This window comes from Brachyhypopomus gauderio, chromosome 4, assembly GCF_052324685.1.
Source record: "Brachyhypopomus gauderio isolate BG-103 chromosome 4, BGAUD_0.2, whole genome shotgun sequence".
NCBI classification, from domain to species: Eukaryota; Metazoa; Chordata; class Actinopteri; order Gymnotiformes; family Hypopomidae; genus Brachyhypopomus; species Brachyhypopomus gauderio.
In genome coordinates, this window is record NC_135214.1 from 8,370,287 (window position 1) to 8,390,754 (window position 20,468).

General features: G+C 40.9%; 1 protein-coding gene across 2 annotated transcripts in view; it reads right to left on the reverse strand.

The window, feature by feature from the left end:
• Positions 1–4,941: 4,941 nt before the first annotated feature.
• Positions 4,942–20,468, reverse strand: part of tbl1x (transducin beta like 1 X-linked) — a 29,938-nt gene continuing 14,411 nt past the window's right edge. For both annotated transcript variants that reach the window (XM_077001995.1, XM_077001994.1), the window contains 14 exons: positions 14,317–14,422; positions 13,253–13,398; positions 11,000–11,234; positions 10,441–10,573; positions 10,149–10,290; positions 9,845–9,908; positions 9,488–9,585; positions 9,314–9,374; positions 8,595–8,716; positions 8,418–8,492; positions 7,960–8,087; positions 5,651–5,816; positions 5,274–5,375; positions 4,942–5,179 (listed from right to left, as the gene is read on the reverse strand). In XM_077001995.1, the coding sequence (XP_076858110.1) occupies positions 5,153–5,179; positions 5,274–5,375; positions 5,651–5,816; positions 7,960–8,087; positions 8,418–8,492; positions 8,595–8,716; positions 9,314–9,374; positions 9,488–9,585; positions 9,845–9,908; positions 10,149–10,290; positions 10,441–10,573; positions 11,000–11,234; positions 13,253–13,398; positions 14,317–14,374 (1,557 nt within the window). In that variant the 5' untranslated portion in view covers positions 14,375–14,422 and the 3' untranslated portion in view covers positions 4,942–5,152. The remainder of the gene's footprint in view (positions 5,180–5,273; positions 5,376–5,650; positions 5,817–7,959; positions 8,088–8,417; positions 8,493–8,594; positions 8,717–9,313; positions 9,375–9,487; positions 9,586–9,844; positions 9,909–10,148; positions 10,291–10,440; positions 10,574–10,999; positions 11,235–13,252; positions 13,399–14,316; positions 14,423–20,468) is intronic.

Below are 20,468 nucleotides of genomic sequence, written 5' to 3' on the forward strand. Positions count from 1 at the left end.
TGCTGTCACACTGTTCTCATACATATCCTGCACCACCCTTACATATTTTCTGCTACTCCTGACATACTTTTCTGCTACTCCTGACTTCCTCATACAATACCACAGCTCCTGTCTCGGTACTCTATCATAAGCTTTCTTTAAGTCAACAAACACACAATGTAACTCCTTCTGTCCTTCCCTATACTTCTCCATTAACACTCTCAAAGAAAACAGCATCTGTGGTGCACTTAGCTAATATGAAACATGAAACCATACTGTTGCTCACAGATCTCTACCTCTCCTCTAAGCCTAGCTTCCACTACTCTTTCCCAGATTTTCAGGCTGTGACTGATCAACTTTATTCCCCTGTAATTACTACAGCTCTGAACGTCGCCCTTATTCTTGAAAATCGGCACCATTATGCTTCGTCTCCACTCCTCAGGCATCTTCTGACTTTCCAAGATTCTGTTAAATAACCCAGTCAAAAACTCCACTGCTGTCTCTTCTAAACATTTCCATGCCTCCACTGGAATATCATCAGGTCCAGCTGCCTTACCACACTTCATTCTCCGAATTGCAGCCCTTACTTCCTCCTTGCTCACCTGAGGCACTTCCTGATTCAAAACCTCTACCTCTTCTAACCTTCTTTCCCTTTCATTCTCTTGATTCATCAGTTCCTCAAAATACTCCTTCCACCTTCCCAAGACACTCTCCTCACCAGACAACACATTTCCATCTTTATCCTTTATCATCCTAACCTGCTGCACATCCTGCCCATCACGGTTTCTCTGTCTGGCCAATCTGTACAGATTCTTTTCCCCTTCCTTAGTGTCCAACTTCTCATACAGCTTGCTATACGCCTTCTTTTTAGCTTCTGCCACTGCTCTCTTTGCCTTTTTCTTAAAGTAAGTGTTAACTACAGCCATGTTTATCCTTTAAGCAAAATCTAACACCATTTGTCCTTCTGTATTCCTTTCATTAACACCATATCTACCCAAGACCTCCTCATTACAACTGTTCCCTCCACCAACATGTCCATTAAAATCTGCTCCAATAACCACTCTCTCTTCTTTAGGAACCTGCAAAACAACTTCATCTAACTCTCTCCAGAATTCCTTTCTCCTCCAAATCACAACCTACCTGAGGAGCATAAGCACTGATGACATTCATCATCACCCCATCAATCTCTAACTTTACACAGATCACCCTGTCACTTAGTCTCTTTACCTCCACTACACTCTTACTAAACTCATCCTTCAGGATTACCCCTACTCCATTTCTCTTCCTGTCTACACCATGATAGAGGAGTTTGAAACCACCACCAATGCTCCTGGCCTTGCTCCCCTTCCACTTGGTCTACTGTACACACAGTATATCTATCTTCCTCCTTTCCATTGCATCAGCTAGCTCTCTCTCTTTACCTGTCATAGAGCCCACATTCAACGTACCAACTCTAACCTCCACCTTCCTGCTCTGCCTCCTCTCCTTCAGCTTCAGAACCCTCTTCCCCCCTCTCCTCCTCCTCTTTGTCCCAACAGTAGTCCAATTTCCACTAATGCCCTGTTGGACAACAGCACCAGTGGCAGTCATTGTTAACCCGGCCTCGACCGATCCGGTATGGAATTTCTATTTTTGATCCGCATCATTTGATTTGGCACAGTTTTTACACCGGATGCCCTTCCTGACGCAAACCTCCCTATTTATCCAGGCTTGGGACCGGCACTAAAATACACTGGTGTGTGCACCCTAGTGGCTAGGTTCACATAATACATATATGTGCAAAAGTATTTTGCTCACCTTACTTGACTCACATATGAGCTTAAGTGATATTCCATTCCTAATCCAAAGGTTCATACAGTTCAATATGACATTGGTCCACCATTTGCAGCTAGAACAGCTTCAACTCTTCTGGGCTGTCCACAAGGTTATGGGGATTTTTGACCTTTTTTCTAGAAGCGCATATGTGAGGTCACATACTGATGTTGGACGAGAAGGCCTGGCTCTCAGTTGCCACTCTAATTCAACCCAATGGTGTTCTATTGAGTTGAGGTAAGGACTCTTTGATTGCAGGCCAGTCAAGTTCATCCACACCAGACTGCCATCCATGTCTTTATGGACCTTGCTTTGTGCACTGGTGGTCATGTTTGTAGAGGAAGGGGCCAGCTCCAAACACAAAGTTGGGAGCATGGAATTGTCCAAAATGCCTTGGTATGCTAAAGCATACAGAGTTCCTTTCATTGGAACTAAGGGGCCAAGCCCAGCTCCTGAAAAACAATCCCAGCAACTTCATAATCTCCAGTTGAGCACCAAATTTGGATAGGTACCTTAAAGGGAAACAAAATTCAGTGATGTGCTCCACCACCCCACTCCTGCTGTGACAGCTATGTTTCCATATGTTGGATAGCAAATTAACAGCCCACTTGAGAATATTTTGGCACCATTTCTTTTGCACAAAAAAAGGTACCAAAACTTTGGAACGCCCTTCCATTATTCTGTACACTCTATACACTCTCCCTCATTCCTTTTTCAAATCTGAACTCATAACTTTTTAAAAAATTTCTCAATATTTTCATTCTATTTTATAAGGACTTGTACTGTCAATTAGCTTTTAGGCTGGATCACTAACTTTGTGCTATATGAACGTTATGTATGTTTTATCTTGTTTTTAAGTTTGCCTTGTTTGTGCATGCCTTGTGTTTTGCACTGGAAAGTGTACTGTGGTACAAGATAGGCACATTATAAATTTAATTCATAAAAAATTTAAGGAGCAGTTTGCAAAATAGGATAGGGTTGGAAATAGGGTTTTACATAATTTACAAATGAGCAAAAAACAAACTGAACTGAATCTAGATGAATTCAGCAAAAGCCAAGGATTAAGAATAAAAAGAATCTGCAACAAATGGTTCACAAGATACAGGCCAAACCACATAATGCTGCACTGTAGCGCCTCCTGCAGGATGATGTTGGAACCTGTATTTGAATGATGAATCCTGTATTTGAATTTGCAACTTTTCCACCGAGTTTGGTGTTCCCGGCTTAACGGTCTTTGCTACCCATCACATTTTAGTAGAGAATAAGAAAAGCAATTAATTGCTTAGTAAAAATAAACCAACCGAGACAGAATTTTGTAATATCAAAATAGAGTGATTTATTTGAGCCACTGAGTGCGAGGCATGGAGACATTGTTTTTGTTTGAAAACAGAATTTACCCTTGACTAGGATGACATGGATGCATACATCCTTCCAAGTACTCCACCTTCCTTGACTAGGATGAGATGGATGCATACATCCTACCAAGTACTCCACCTTCCTTGCTGGCATACATCACAGATGATCTCTCAGTCTGACCCAGATAGCAAAGGCTCCTGGTGAAGGGAGTATGGGCATCAGCAGTAACCAATCAACCGATATCCGACCATCCTGTAAAAACCCAATAAATTAACAGCCACTTCTTTTTTTTTGATGCAATCAAAATTCTTCTCCCATACTGTCTGAAAAAAGTCAATTTTATAGAACCCTAGAAATTGGTTGCAATGATACAAAAGGACCAGAAGAAAAAGCATGTCAAATGTGTGGCCTGTTAGTTGAAAAATGCCGTCATCCCATAAAGCAGAGGCAGACTTACAGTACAAAATTAAAGCTAAGCCCATCTTTCAGGGTATTCCGAGGTCACTCGCGTTCACAGCTGACACTGGCTATCAATCATATCAAAAAGATGCAACAATAGAGCCTTCTAACTAACCAATCACAGCTTAAAGGCTACAGCAGGACATTTGCCTAATCAGGTGGAACAATGAATAAACTTTTTTAGAGAAATGTGCTCAAGCAGTAATGCAAGAAAAGCTTGAAAGATGGACAGTGCCTTGACAGTGAGCATATGAGATTTTCCTTAAAGCTGGTACTGGAGTCTGCAGCAGAATATAGTCAGCCTCTGATTCATCCAAGCATGCTACGTTCCTCCAAGGCTTTGTTATGCTTGTAAACCAGTGTTAGAATTAAGACCTGGGTTGAGAACAAAACATTGCCTGGAATGTTCCACACACACTTGCAAAATGAGAGATTTTGAGGCGCATCACATCCCCAATTTCTGAATGATGAACTTCACAACCAACTCAGCAAACAAGATTTCTCGCATTATCAAAATTCTGAAGCAATCTAGAAGGGGGAAAAAAAGCTGGGTATGCAAGATAAAACTTAGCTTTCGTAAAGCATGAGGCCAAAACCTCCAGATAATGATGACAATGACTACATATACCGTATATAAACATATATGTGTGTATATATATATATACAGTATAGAAAATCTGTGTATTCTTCTCATTTACATATCTATACATTCATTAGATTTACATCCAGAGGGCAGATCAAACAATTGTCAATAACACATTTTACATCTGTACTTTCTTATTTCCTGTACGCCGTCATCCTGTTAAAATCCTGTTTGTTTTAAGAAAAAAAAATACTTGGCAGTTGTGTTTCTTAACTGACCTCAGTAGTAATGTGCTTGAGATGGAAAACAGCTCAGTAACTGCCAGAGCTTGTCTGTCTTTCAGAAGTCCACAGTTTAAAAAACATCATACGCAAGAAGTACTCTTGAAACATCTGCTAATCTCCACTAAGGAGAAATAAAAATTAAACGCTCAAGATCTCCAGTGCAAAAGCTACCCAAAAGACAGCGAAAAACATAAGCACTGTTGAACTGTGGGAAAATAAAGACAACAAAAATCTTACTGCTTGTCAAATAGTGCACTGATCTGGCTCTGCCAGAAGGCATCAGGGCGGAGCAGTGAGGAGACACAGGCACAACCTCCAGCTCCACCACCATGGCTAGACTGAGAAGCTCTAATTCAGTTCATCTCTCAGGTCTCAACAGCAGCCTCGTCTGATTGGTCACCCTCTGAACTGGCTGAGACCACAAGCAAGCAAGTCTGTGTGCCTCTTTTGTTCCCTCTGCACGAACCATCCTTCTTCAAATTTGGTTAACATTTGGGTTGTTTTTTTTTTTTCTTGTCATTGTTTTTTTTTTTCTTGGTGTAGTTGAGTTCCTGCCATGTTCTTGGTCTTGCCTGTTCATCGTTAGCGTGAGCTCAGAGAGTTTCAGCCTGGTGACGCCAATGCTGTCAGAATGCATTTAGCTTCACAGTTCCAGCTTTGCCTTCAAACTGGCAAGGGGCTACTTCCGTAGATCCAGAACACAAACCTTGAAAAACAAAAGGTGAACAGCATGAAAATAAGATTAATGATAAGGTTAATGTCAGAAATAGTTGCACAATCAATTGAAGTGGGTAACTTACAGATCCATCTGATGCACTGGCCCCTACTTTGTCTCCCGAACTATTCCAGCAGACCTCAAAAATGCCTCCTGTTCCTCGGTAGCTATTCACCAATGCTCCACTCTGATTTGGGAAATGAAACAGCAGCATTGCACAATGGGTTAGCAAATTCTTTTTGAAATTCCAGATTCTTATATGTATGATGTGAGTGACACATTATAAAATTCTTACATTTGGATTTACTCTACACCCCACTCCCCGGACCAGACCGCCTACACCCCCTGCCCTTACCGCACCCTCCTCACTCACACACAACCACACATGCCACACTGAAGTCAGGTCTAAGGTTTGTTCCATCTCCCTCACCCCTCCTAGCAGTATCAAAGGGGTCTACTCACTGCCGTGCTCCAGATGTGAACGCATTTGTCAAAGGAGCCACTAGCCAGAAACTTGCCGTCGGGACTAAAGGCCACACTGTAGACAGGCTCCTGGTGTCTAGTGAGCGTGTGGAGGCAGACTCCACGCTCCACATCCCACAGCCGCACCGTGGAGTCAAAGGAAGCACTGGACACACAAGCGAAGGCCCACGGTTAGCACACAGAGAAAAGTTTCCCAGGATTCCTACATTGTTAGGAAAGTTAACAAGTTATATTAAATTTAAAAAATTGACTTTTAAAGAATAAATCTTAGGAAGCATACTCAATGCTTGAATCAGGGCTAGAGGTAGAGAACAGTTATATCAGGATAATAACACAGGTGGTGTTGGATTCTCAAGGGGCAGACCCACCGTCAAACGCACAAATATCAATTGCTTTGGATAAGAGCATCTGTCAAATTTCACACACGTAAATGTACCAATGTAGGGTTATCAGTAAAAAGGTCTAACCTATATGACTATAAAACCATACATATGTGAAAGTTATGGGAAAATATGAGTGAATGACGTAGAAGCCTTTATAATGTGCCACCAGCCTGGCCAGCTTCTTATAACAGACATAACCTCATATACTGCTCATATACTGCTCATAACAGACATAACCTCATATACTGCTCATAACAGACATAACCTCATATACTGCTTATAACATACACAATCTCATATACTGCTCATTGTTTCTGGTCTTGTTGTCTATGTTCTTGAACTCTGCTAACGAGTTCCTTTTATTTAACCAGGGAAATGCAGGGACATTTGCTTTTTCTTATTTATAATAATAATAATAATAATAATAATAATCTTTATTTGTATAGCACCTTTCATACATACATGTAACTCAAAGTGCTTTACAGTATAAATAAAAGAAACATTAAAAGGAGATAAGACAAAGACAAAAAGAAAAATGTTAAAAGAAATTAAAGATAAAAATATTAAAATAACATAAAAAGTAAAAAGTGAAGTAAGTAAAATAATAAAAAGTAAAGTAAATAAGATAAAACTATTAAGATAGAGTTTCTTAACTAAAAGCGGATCTAAACAGGAATGTTTTGAGACTGCTCTTAAAACTATGCAGGGATTAAATGCCTCTGAGCTCTTCAGGAAGAGAATTCCAGAGCTTTGGGCCATAGTGGCTAAAAGCACCCTCGCCAATCTTTAATCGGCATCTAGGAATCACCAGTAGATTACTGTTTGAAGACCTCAGAGACCTGACTGGAACATATCTAACCATCATTTCACTGAGGTAAAGAGGGGCAAGACCATGAAGACATTTAAAAACCATGACTAGAACCTTAAAATCTATCCTAAAGCTGACAGGTAACCAGTGCAGTGAGTGGAGTGCAGGTGTAATATGATCTCTCTTTCTCCTGCGGGTCAGAACCCTTGCAGCCGCGTTCTGAACTCGCTGTAGGTGCGAAATAGAGCTCTTTGGAAGAGCAGATAGAACAGCGTTACAATAATCTAGCCTTGATGTGATAAATGCATGGACAAGTTTTTCACTGTCAGCAGGAGAGAGCATATCTCGGACCTTAGCGATGTTTCGAAGATGAAAGTAAGCTGTCTTGCATGTAGTCATGATGTGTGATTTGAAGCTGAGCTCATTATCAAAGGTGACGCCCAGGTTCTTAACACCTGCATCTCCATATTTGTAGCTATGGAGATGCTCTGTTAAGCTGAAAAGCAGGAGTGCTAAATAAATTTAGCAGCATGTGTAAATGGGAGGAGCAGCACCAACCACAAAAGCTGCACACGCAGTGTGCTTCACATGTTTGTTTTTTAAATAGAATAATTATTATTCTTGGAGAAACTGGATTTACTACACCAGCACAAATTAATGGATTTGAAAATGGATGAATTCATCTCTTAAAATATGTTCTCCTGGGAAAATGACAAAATACTAGACCAAACAAAAAGGCCAAAGAATAATTATAGAGAGGCATTAACATCACAGGTGAAAAACAAGAAGTAGTAGCTGTAATGATGCTAAATGGCTAATTTTAAAATAGCATCTATATGGCTTGATTTATAAGTGTGTGTGTGTGCTTGTATGGATTTTGTATGTGAGTCTGTGTAACACACATGTACACATGGCATAAATGAAAGAAGTGTGCGAGTACTGAGCCACTAGTACCCACTTGCTCTCAGAAATCTTTAATGTCACATTCTTACTAAGATCTCTCTTACTGGGTGCCCTCTCCTATTTCCTCCACCATTCTCCTGGAGCTCTGTTTGACTATGAGGTACAGGAGGCAGGGAGTCTCACAAGGTCATTACCTGGCCAACAGCAGATTGGCATTGGGGTTGTTAGATCCTGCCCCTGTGGGACTCCATTTGATAGTATAGATCTCTTTACTGTGTGCCTGTAGATCGTGAACACACGAGTCCTGCTTCATGCTCCAGATCTGAAGGAAGAGAAGATGTTGTCAGATATGACAAACACTAAAACATCTAAATCCAACACAAGACTATTAAGGTTTGGTTTTCCAAAAGAATCTGCTCAAGAATGCATGTAACAGTAGTTTATTGCTGTAAACGGCCAAAGAAGAAACCCTGGTTTGTGAAAACACTTAATGTAAAAAGCTATATTCTAAACCAGCAAGCCTTCCATAAATCTAACTAGTGATTCTCAGAATAATACTGTTAGACTTTAGTCTGTTAGACTTTATCCAAAGCACCAATGAGATAGAATTGCACTTGGGCAGTTCTAGGTCACTGAGGAAACTTTCTCTAACCTTCAATGTCATGTCATCAGAGCACGAAGCCAGGAGTGTTCCAGACGGGTCCCACTTGATGGCATTTACCTCGTTCTGAAAGAGCAAACACAGTCTTACAGTGCACTCGGTGCTCAGCAGATCTGAAAGCATGTGGCAACCATGGGGCCTGAGGCCATGCTCGGCGGGCAGAGCTACCGTGTGGCCCTGGAAGGTCTTCAGCGGACGATCGGTGCCCAGACGGCACACGTGGATACACATATCCGTGCTGCATGATGCAAATGTGGTGTTGCTCTGCCAGTCCACGTCCAGTGCAGGAGCTACGGAAACCAACCAAGGCACAGAACAATGGTACAAGCTGGCAAACAGCACTGGAGTACTAACAACCAAGAATGGATCTGTCTCTATAATTTAACAAACATCAACTGGGACCAGAAGCAGGAAGAAAAAAACTCCTAATTACTATAGACTTCCCATGAGTCATGATGTGATGTCTATTTACAAGTAAACAGGTCATTTGAAAAGACTAACCAACCATGTAAGGTAACTTTCTTCCCCTCTCCCTCCGTCTCTTACCATCTCTTAACACATTCAAGGCTCAACTAAAGACCCAGCTATTTAATCAACATTTTCTCACAACTTCCTCAACTTGGGTCTGTTCTATGGGATTTTTTTTTCTTTTTTTATTGTCTGTTCTTGTCTGTGTTTTTTTTTTGTATTTCTCTGTACAGCGTCCTTGGGTACTTTGAAAGGCGCTATAGAAGTGGAAATTATTATTATTATTATTATTATTATTATTAAAGACATTACTCAAGGCAATCAAAGCTGTGATTGGATGATTTCTTGGTCATAACATGGTTTGCTTGCAGGTCTTGCATTTAGGATCTGTCTGGTTTGATGGGAGGTCGTGACCTTACCCGAGTGAAACGGGAACTGCTGTTTTGCCTCCCCCGTGTGCGCGTCCCAGATGATTGTCGTCTGAAGCAGCAGCAAGTTCGATAGAACAGAAGCAGGATTAGAGTCACACACACATTTGCCTTTGGGCATTTGTTGCCCATTTAAACACAGAGGAGACAGAGGCCATGACGTACCTTATCCACTCCAGCGCTCAGAATACTATTTCCTTTCTTGTTCCACTTCAAGGCAAAAATGGGCCCTTTATGTTGGCCCAGAGTGCTAGCCAGATTGCCTATGCAACACATGGGGAAAAGGGATTATTCTGATTGCAACTTAAAGATCACACAATGCTCTTTAATATAATAAAAGCTGGGTGAATAAAACCCAGATTGCATATCATCATGAGTGGCCCATTATCTGACATTAAAATTCAGCCCCTTATCATTGTTTTGATGTGCCGTCCCATTAAGCAGAGTCAGAGTAGATATACTGGGCTTTAGTTGCATTAGATCTTTAAACTAAGATGAATGGAGGACTGCATTTGCACATACCATCCTTTGTCCATATTCTTGCAAATCCATCATAGGATCCAGTGGCTAGGAGTGTACCATCACTCTATTGGGAAAAAGGAATTACTAGTATTAGTACAAACCAGTGACCTGCAGTTGCAGCTTGTTATGTACACAATCAAAGTAACATGACTGTCAGCCAACAGTTATTGGAACAATTGTGTCAGTTTACTGCACAGAATGCGGAATGATTACATTTAATGTAAAAGAAAATGTAATGGCATGACAGGACTGACGTATTCATGTTGTCGAATAGAGTGAGTGTGTGGAGAGGGAGGCCACTAACGTTCCAGTCGAGGGAGGTGACATCCTTGTTACTCGGCACGTCCTGCCCGCCCTCGCGTATGCAGTGCCGCAGGACCAGCTGGGTGGAGCCACTACTGCTGTTCTCGCTTAGGTTCCAGATACGTGCCGTCGAATCGCCCGAACTGAATCGTGCAAACAAGCACACACCCACGCGCTCGAATTAGTGCAAAGTGCAAACACCTCTTCAACTACTCTACGCAGAAGCACACCAGGCAGTTCAAATGTGTACACACACAAATGTGCATGGAGGGATGGGGAACCAGCTGACTTACCCAGATGCCAACAGGTCACTCACGGGGTTCCAGGCGCAGATGAATACCTCAGACTCATGGCCCCGCAGCACTGTGGCCTTACTGGCTGGGATCTCCACCTCACCATCCACCTCCATGGGCTCCACGTGGTTACCTTTCCCCAGAGAGAGACAGTAAATCAGCTTCCTGCACACAGCTGAGAGCTACTTAAAATGAACAAATAAACACTACGAGATGTGTAATGGATGCAAGATAATGCTTTTTAATGGGGAAAAATTCAGTAGCTCAATTTCCTTTATTAAGTATCTTTCAAGCCTATGGGATTAAATGTTGTTTTAGATTTGAACCTGAACCTCAAATCATCAATTATGGGAGCCACTTACTGCTAACCTGCATCACTTATAAAAGACAGTAATTACAAAGTGAGGCAAGGGCTGCCACAAAATTAATCAACCACCCCCGTCCTTCTACTACCCCTCCTCAAAACCACACACTTCACTTTTAAATGATTCATTTTACAGCCACTTTCTGGGCTGTAGTGATCATTTCAGCGGTAACTGTAAAAGCCTGTCTGCCTTACTCTGTTTAATGGAGACATGGGTGCCATTCTCCTGGCCATTGACAGTGGCCTCTCCATTCTTGGCCATGCCGCTCTGGCTACCCGTTCCAGCTCCGCCCCCCGAGCTGCCTCCAACCTGCTGCTGCTGGGCCAGCTTGTCCCGGAAAGCCTGCTGCCGTGTCTGCACGACGTCTGGCATCACGGCATCGATGAGCGACAGCGACTCGATCGGTCGCCCGTCAAACACGGTACCATCCTGGTGGAAAGAGGACAGACACAGAGCTGAACGGCAGCAGCCGTGCCCGTGATGTGGCACTGCCTACACATCACGCCACTTTGTCAAGCTTCGGACTGTGTAAGAGTTTAACCTACGGATGCCCAAATCCGGACCTGAAGCAACTCTTTATGTTATGCAACCCCTGGCAAAAAGTATGGAATCACCAGTCTGGGATTAGCACTCATTCAGACATTTTATTCTGTAGAACAAACTCAGATCAAAAACATGATACAATAATAAGGTCATTCCAAAGTGCAACTTGTTGGCTTTCAGAAACACTAAGAAATAAATAATAATAAAAAAAACATTGTGGAAACAAAGTAAATGTTACTTTTATTGAGCAAGCACAGAAAAAAAATGGAATCACTCAATTCTGAGGAAAAAAATGGAATCATGAAAAATAGATAAACAATTCAAAATACATCACTAGTATTTAATTGCACCACTTTTGGCTTTTATTACGGCTTGGAGTCTCTGAGGCATGAACTTGATGAGTGACAAACAGTATTCATCAATTTGGTGCCAACTCTCTTTAATAACACTTCCCAGATCAGCTTTGCAGGTCGGAGCCTTCTTGTGGACTATTTATTTCAATTTCCACCACAGGTTTTCAATTGGGTTGAGATCTGGACTATTTGCAGGCCATGACATCGACTGAATGTGTCTTTCTCCAAGGAATGCCTTCACTGTTTTTGCCCTATGGCACGATGCATTGTCATCTTGGAAAATTATTTCATCATCTCTAAACATCTGTTCAATTGAAGGGATAAGAAAACTGTCCAAAATGTCAATGTAAACTTGTGCATCTCCCCAGTGCCTTTGCCTGACATGCAGCCCCATATCAAGGACTGTGGAAATTTGGTTGTTTTCTTCAGGCAGTCCCCTTTATGAATCTCACTGGAACGGCACCAAACAAAAATTCCAGCATCATCACCTTGTCCAATGCAGATTCTTGACTCATCACTGAAGATAACCTTCATCCAGTCATCCACAGTCCATGATTGTCTCTCCTTAGCCCATTGCATTGCAGTCTTGTTCTTTTCTGTTTAGGGGTCAATTATGGTTTTCTTTTAGATTTCCTGTATTGAAATCCCATTTCCTTATGGTTCAGTCACATACATTTTCTTACGGTTCGGTCACATACATTGGTTCCAGCTTCCTCCCATTTATGCTTCATCTGTTTAGTTGTACTTTTTCGGTTTTCAAGACAAATGGCCTTAAGGTCTTTGTCTTGACGCTTTGAGGTCTTTCTTGGTCTACAAGTATGCTTGGCTTTAACAACCATTACAAGCTATTTGTATTTGGTCCAAATCTTGGATACAGCTGACTGAACAGCCCACATCTTTAGCAACCATAAGTGAAGAATTACCTTCTTCAAGAAGTTTCACAATCCTCTCTTCTGTTTCAAGAGACATTTCTCTTGTTGGAGCCATGGTTCTTCCACTCCACTTTGTCCAGCAGCCCTCCAAGGTGTCATGACTGCAGGTGTTTTTAACTGCAGACTAACAAGCAGATCTAATCTGAGGCAGGTGTCCATTTAGGGAAAGGAAATTGACTGGGTGTGTCCTTATTTTCTACCTCCAATTTGAGTGATTCCATACTTTTTTCCTCAGAATTGAGTAATTCCATATTTTTTTTCCTGTGCTTGCTCAATAAAAGTAACATTTACTTTGTTTCCACAATGTTGTTTTTTTTCTTTTAGTGTTTCTGAAAGCCAACAAGTTGCACTTTGGAATGACCTTATTACTGTATCATGTTTTTGTCTGAATGAGTGCTCATCCCAGACTGGTGATTCCATACTTTTTGCCAGGGGTTGTACAATACAAATATTGTGCAATTTAAACATGTTTTAATCGTGACTAATAGTCTCGTAATTAAGATCAGCAAAATCACTACACTGTTGCATTTTACATCTATGGAAAACTGGCTTGTCTTTCTAAGGAGTGAATTAGCTCAAATTAGCTGAGTGTAGCCTCAGTGTAATGCATCTTGCTAACCTCGTTGATGCTGATCTCAGCCTCCACATACTGAAGGCCCTTTTGCAGTATTGAGATGAGGGCAGCAGGGGGCACCAGAGTGCCGTTGATGTTTGACTGGCTGATGTGGCTCTCAATGCCAAAGGTGAACGCAGAATGAGAGAAACCTGCAGCGCGCACACACACACACACACACACACACACACACACACACACACACACACAAACACAAGAGTGAGAGGTCAAATAAAGCATGGACATACACATATGTAAACACAGCTGATAAACACACTTGCAAGGCTCCTCACAGACTGAGAGATAAATATTGTCATATACCAGGGATGACAAAATGAAGAAATCAAATATGTGGTAGGAATATATTAAAATATGTGGCATATGGTAAAGAAACATGAGTAGGAAAGCTTCAACTGAAGAGTGCCACTTTAAAGAACACCATCCAATGTCAGGGCAATGTTAGAGATAATGTCAGGGGTAAACTGACATTACTTGTCTTAAGCTAATTCTTAAAACCTTGTGCATGGCATTGGCTTCACACATTATAGTTTTGAAATGTACTGCGTCATGCATTTTTATGTGTAAGAATTTTAATACAATATTCATACTGGTATTGCATATTACTGTTGATGTACTTGGTATCTCTGCACTCATAATATGAATATCTGTACATATTTCTGTGTATGAAACAGCACCACAGACATGAGCCAAGTTTTCCACACACACTGCCAGCCTGCCTGCTTTCCATCAGGCATTCGGCAGTCTTGATTAGCTCTCTACTCATGAGCACACATGTGACCTTCCTCCTAGGGGGTGTAACACCTTTCCACATTAAGTAGGACCGTGAATTCTGAGTTAATGATTGTGGTGCCATGTTTGGGAGTTGGGGCTCTGCTCTTCTTTTTATATCAAAGTATCGGAGTAGTTCATTAGTTGCAGGTCTGAATTTTTGAGAAGGAAATCATAAAATATGAAAAGAAGTTTACAAATATGCAAGGAAAGCAAGCATCACAAAGTAAATAAGGTGAATGTTTATCTTTTCTCAAGACAATTTACCAAAAAACACTCACCTGATTCTTGGAGATATCGATAGACCAAAAAGTTGACTTCATCACTTGTTATACTCATCTTAACCCACCTTGGTGGATAAGGCACACAGGAATGACAGCCCCCACTCTGCAGGTCAAGAAAAAAAAGTAAATTAGTTGGCAAGAAACCGTAAGGTTGTCAAGAGTACCAATCAGATCAAACTTTTGTGTTTTTTCACATATATGTCAACACATCACTCTCCATCAACCATCCACTGGAGAGCAGCAGCAGATACACCAGTAGTTGCGGAAACAGCAAAAACTAACCATATGTTTGTTTTCATCTTTTCAGCCTGATCATGTACGGATTTTGCAATCCAGAAAATAAAAAGCGATGCACATATTAGACCATCCATTTTGTCTTATTTAATACACAAAAAAGTCATATTCTTACAAAATATCACTTTTAAATTGTGGGTGAATTGTGACTTATGCAATATGTTTTATACCAAAAATGCATGAATGTTCGCATGCATGGCATTTTGGAGAACATGCGCTCACTGACACATGCGCTCAGGTCACTTCACACAATGTGAACTGCCAAGATAAAAATAAAAAAAAAACTGGGAAATTGGAATCTACCGATGTGTATATAGCCCAGGCTACCTACAACCGCTGTTCTGACGAGTTGTGCTGCTTTGTCGAAGAATGCTACCGTAACGAGAATCAATAGCAAAACTGGGCTACTCCATCAGAAAAAATAGTACCTTATGGGTTTCAGTTGCCAGTTGTGTACATCCCATAAAGGTACGGCCTAACTCTCACAGTATGATGACTCTTTTTAATTACAAAAGGAGTAAGTGTAATGTAGGAGCATGGGAGGCATGTTTTAAAGGGGTAAATCTATCAGATTTAGATTCATTGACAGAATGGGAGAACTTTGTGTAGGTGACTGGGATGGTGTGGGGATAACACGCTACAGACGAACAGCATATGCAACATCTACACAATGATTCAGAATGAAACTGAGAGACAATATGAATATTCCATTAACTGTCCACAGGATCATGCCACTGATTGCTTTTTAAATCCCAGCTGCACGGTGTCCAGCCTGACATGACTAGAAGACCAACACGAATGTCTCCTAATGGAATAAGCTATTTGCACCAGCAGACCTCTTCCCACTCAGCACCCCTGCTCTGTTGGCCATGGTGAGTCATGAAGAGAGTGGAGATATTAAGGACGGAAGGAGAGGCAGCCTCAGGAGAACCCGCTGCTCTGATCTTTTTAACTTCCATTAGTATTCAGATTCACACTTCACATAGTTACAACGCATTTATACCATTAATTAAAGTATAATATGCTGAGAAAGAATGTGCAACAACTGTGCGCTACTCTGTACATAATGTGCAATGGTACTGTTCGCTACTCTGTACTATGTACATAATGTGCAATGGTACTCTGCTATACAACATGTGAGATCAGAGCATCGTGCATTTTCCTGCATTCTCTCAGTATGTTACAGTGTAATTAATATAACAGTTACATTAGACCAGACCTTTATAATGTAAATTGTTTCTGTTTTGTTCCACACAGATTATTCTCATTCTGGACCCAGTCAGTGCACTTTAAGGGCGTACTCACACTAGGCACGGTTTGCTGGTTCCGTGCTGGGGCCCGGTTATCCCCCCTCCCCACTCCCCCTCCGGCCTGCACTCACACTGGCTTCAGCAACCCGGCCCGAGCACGCTTACGTCATCACAACGTGGCTTTATTTGGAAAAAAAGCACGCTCGCACAACACTATGGAGTTCACGATTCTCTTTTTATTGTATTTTTGGAGTCGTTTTGGGAGTGCAGAAACACGGTGCAAGCACAGAATTATCGATAATTTAACACAACGATTGTCTGCTAATCGCTTTGCCGCTATGACTGTTTAATGTGAGCATCGCATCACTAACGTCATGTTTGAGTTCCAGCGAAATGAACCAATCACACGAGGCACCAAGCGGGCCCGGGCACGGATAGCGCTCACACTAGAAGCGAACCGTGCCCGAGTCCACATGAATCGTGCCCTGGCCCACCTCTTCAAGCGGGCCCGAGCACAGTTAACTGATCTGGGCCCGGGCACGGTTGGAGCGCTCACACTAGCCAAACGAACCGTGCTTCGGCAGGCAACCGTGCCCGGGCCCGGATCACAGAGCCTAGTGTGAGTACGCCCTAAAAGCTAAATGCTAATGCTGAGTTTATGCAATAGCGATGCTTAATGTAAGACCAGAAATGACAAACTGAAAAATAAAATCATGACAATTTTAAACCCATTGACATCTGCTACCTTTAACACCTCAGTTTTTGTCAAATCTATATGATGCACCAGTCGTAAAGCATTATGGCAGTTTTGTGTGCGAGTGACCAGATTTTTGGCTGGGCCAAACAAATTCTAATGTTACCCCCACAACGCTAGTGAATCTGTAGGACACTCCTCTGTAAACCTAAAGAAACCTGAAATAGGACCAAAAGATATATCAAAGCATTTTCAAAGCACTCCCATATATGTATAAATACAAACATTGTGATAATTTTCTTTAACCATGGTTCATGATGAATATAAAAATTTTATTATTTCCAATAAGTCAAATATTTCATCAAGAAAATACTGGGATAGACTTTTTTAATAAACATTCAGGTACACCAAGTTCTCCACCTAATTAAAAAAATTCCAGTACTGTTAATAAATAAAGAGCACTTACTAAGGGCATGTCAGGTTGGTGTCAGAATAACAATTTGTTAGATGAAAGCGCTGAATTCAGAGAGAAAAACAGACTAGCATACCAATTCAAAAACACCTGGGAAGAGGGCCCCGAAAGCAGAATGACATATAAAGCGTAATCCTCCATGTAAACAATAACACTAATGTAATCCTTAAGAAATGAAGGCAAATGTGAATTCCTCTAGCCAGATGGATGAGGATATATTCATGTATCAGATAAGATCAACATTGGCACTGGAGAGGAAATGGTGCTACAATGAGCTGTGAGCTCACAAAGGAACTCTGGGCTATAACCAAAACCTGATCAGGACAAAAATGCTGCCTAGCTGCCTAGTTCTCAAGCAAAATGTGCATTTTCAGTGATAATACACATCTGTGTATTATGTCTGTACCATCAACACATTTTTTAAGCAAACCAAATCTTGACTTAAAAAAATTGTATAGAATGTAAAAAAAAAAAAAAAACAAAAAAAACAAAAAAAAACCTGCTATGAAATGCCAACATTCTGCTTAACAAATAAGTGGGAGGTCCAAACTCATCCTATACATTGAGTGCCAAATCTGTATTTATATAGATAAATATAAAGTCCTCTGGAAAAAATAAATCGGCTGCTGGTCGCAGCATCCTGTGTAATTGAAAATCCACTGCACACCCACTTTGAATTCCTCATTAATAATGCAATACTCCTCAAAAGCTGTAATTTACAGTAAATATGTCCTTTACATTAAAGTTTGTTTATGTTTCCCTGAACACCTATGACAACAGACCATGAATGAACAGTTGGCCTGTATTGAGAAGTTTGAGAAGAACATTCACTGGCCTCCTGGTGAAACAGTGGAGAAGTGAAGCTACGGGCAGCAGCTGATGGCATCTGGGTCATGTCTGTACCTGTGCAGCTTGCCTTCACAGAGAAACCGAACTCTGGGAATTTAGTGTTGAAGTGCATGGAGGCTAGCATCGATATGCTTCAGCTAGTTAGCCGAGTTATTGCATGAGTTGTGTGAATACTTGAAATGAATAGTAATTCTAACAAACAATGGTTAATACGAAGTTACCTGATTTCCATAAAAATACTAGAATCAAGTAAACATTAGTGCAAAATGCTAGTTACAAAGCACCAATCGGGATTTGTTCAGGCTACAGTGTACAGCTACATTAATGTGCAATATGCCATCTGCACAAGCAAGGCCTCAAGAGTTAGAAATATATCCTCATACCCTAGTCACATACTGTATCATGACATGACCAAGTAATGAGAGGGCAGCACTCCTGGAATACCCTGTTTCTGGTTTACTCTGGTCACTTTTTCTTCACATAAAATTATAAACTGTGAAGCAAATCATGTGATCAGCGAGACGGTAGTATCTGAGCCTTGATGGATTAGTCCATCCATTCATCTCAGCAGTGAGGTATTCACTGTAAATTGCTCAAATCACTCTAAAATACGTTATTGGATTAAAAAATCAAAGCTTAAAATTTGCTGTATGAGATCACTGTTACATTTATGTAAATTACTGAATCATTTGTCTCCAGTTCAGTTGTTTTTTTCACCTGAAAACTGGTCGCAATTCAAATAGCTGTAGGCTATAGCTATTCTTTCTATGTTTCGCTTTGACCTGACCCCAACACTGGCCTCTGAGCTCAGGCATATGCTAGCTGTAGAAAGTGTTTTATATCTTAGTATGTCTAACTTAAGACGCTAAAGAATGAAGTGGTTGTGTTTACAAGAGAACTTGTATACAGCATAATACAGCTCTGCTCATCTCGAAACTCTAAACCCTCCAGTTTAAACATCAGCACAACGCCCATTATGCTGATGAGGTATGTAATAAAACTGTATGTCCTCCATGTCAAAAGTGGAAGCCCTATGTATGCAGCCCATTCTAACAGCCTCTCTGCAGAGTAGCTCGAGGCTACACCACATTGTGATTACCTGCGGCTCTCCTGAGAGTGAGAAACACCGCTTCCTTACAAGGTTAAGAGCTCATGAACACTCATGAAGCACACAGCGCCCATCCACATGGCTCTCAGCAAGCTAGGCCTTTGGTAGCGTAGCAACAAGAAGCTACAGCTTTAAACAGCAAGGATTTGAGATTCATACTGGGCAGCATGCCAGCCAGGCCACGCACACTCCTCCACATGAATTATTCATCCCTTCATTTTGGGACTCTCTTTCACATAGGCTCCTGTTGTGTCACAGCAAGCCTCTCAAACAGCTTAAACTGTGCATGTGTAGGCCTGTGGTCAGAGGTGGGTAGTAACAAGTTACACTTACTTACATGTACTTAAGTAAAATGTACATTTGTGGGGAGAGATATTGACATTTTATTTTAGCTAGTTCAGTCACATTTACTTAAGAATACCTATTGTTAATGTCTGCTTGTGACATTGCCTGGACTGTTTTGTCGGTCATCTTTTTTTAGACCAAAATATCACACAGTAGTACTTTGCAAACTACTTTTCCTATGTCAAGAAATGTCTATGATAAGAAGTATACCATCTATAAAAGTGTACCGCTATTAGAGTTTCATTTTTCTGTTCTACTGTCATTTCCTCTAAATAAAAGTGTTCCTAATGCTTGAATAACCATAATTCCAAACATGGAAATATACCAAAAAAACAACTTTGTAATTAACATCATTCATTAAATGGAAGCATCATTTCCAGTTAAAATTAACCTACCCTAGGCAGCCAGTGTGGAATAAGAGTTAGTACATAAATAAGTGCCACATCCTTCTTTTGGTCTTAGCTTAGGTTTAAAAATAGCGATACAGCAGATTGCTGTAATATGCAAGCGTGTGAGGTGTCCCTTACAGCAAAAGCTGGCAAACCAAATTGTAAATAGGAAGGTCAGTTATGTTAAGTGTTTAAAACAATCATTAAAAAAAGTCATAGCTGCTTTTCACAAGTACCAAAATTCAACATACCAAACCATCTTCCAGATCATATTAATTGATAGAATGTAATTATTAACAATACAAGAGAGCATTTCAATCAAGTAAGTTACTTCTTAGGCACAACAGATGTGGCATCTAGTCCATCATCTTAATTCATCATCCTATTTCTAGTTCTTTTTAGTCTATTTCTCTTTCTGGTGTCTATGAACTGCCAGTTAAATTGTATGATACACTGCAAGGTTTCCTTTGGCAAGGTTCAAGCAAAACAAATTGCATCATGTTTGTCTTTTTGGTTTCATTCAATTTACAATGATACATATCAGAAATTGTTTCAACATATTAGAAAATGGTACAATCTTTTTACATGCATTGGTCTTGGGACATTGAACTCTGCGTGGATGCCTGCAACAGGCTCAAATCGAGAGGACTGAGAATCTGGGAGAGATTATATACTTATCAGTATAAAAACTACTGCTGGACTGACTGTTAACACAATGGCAGCACAATAATAACCTTGTAAAAGCCAC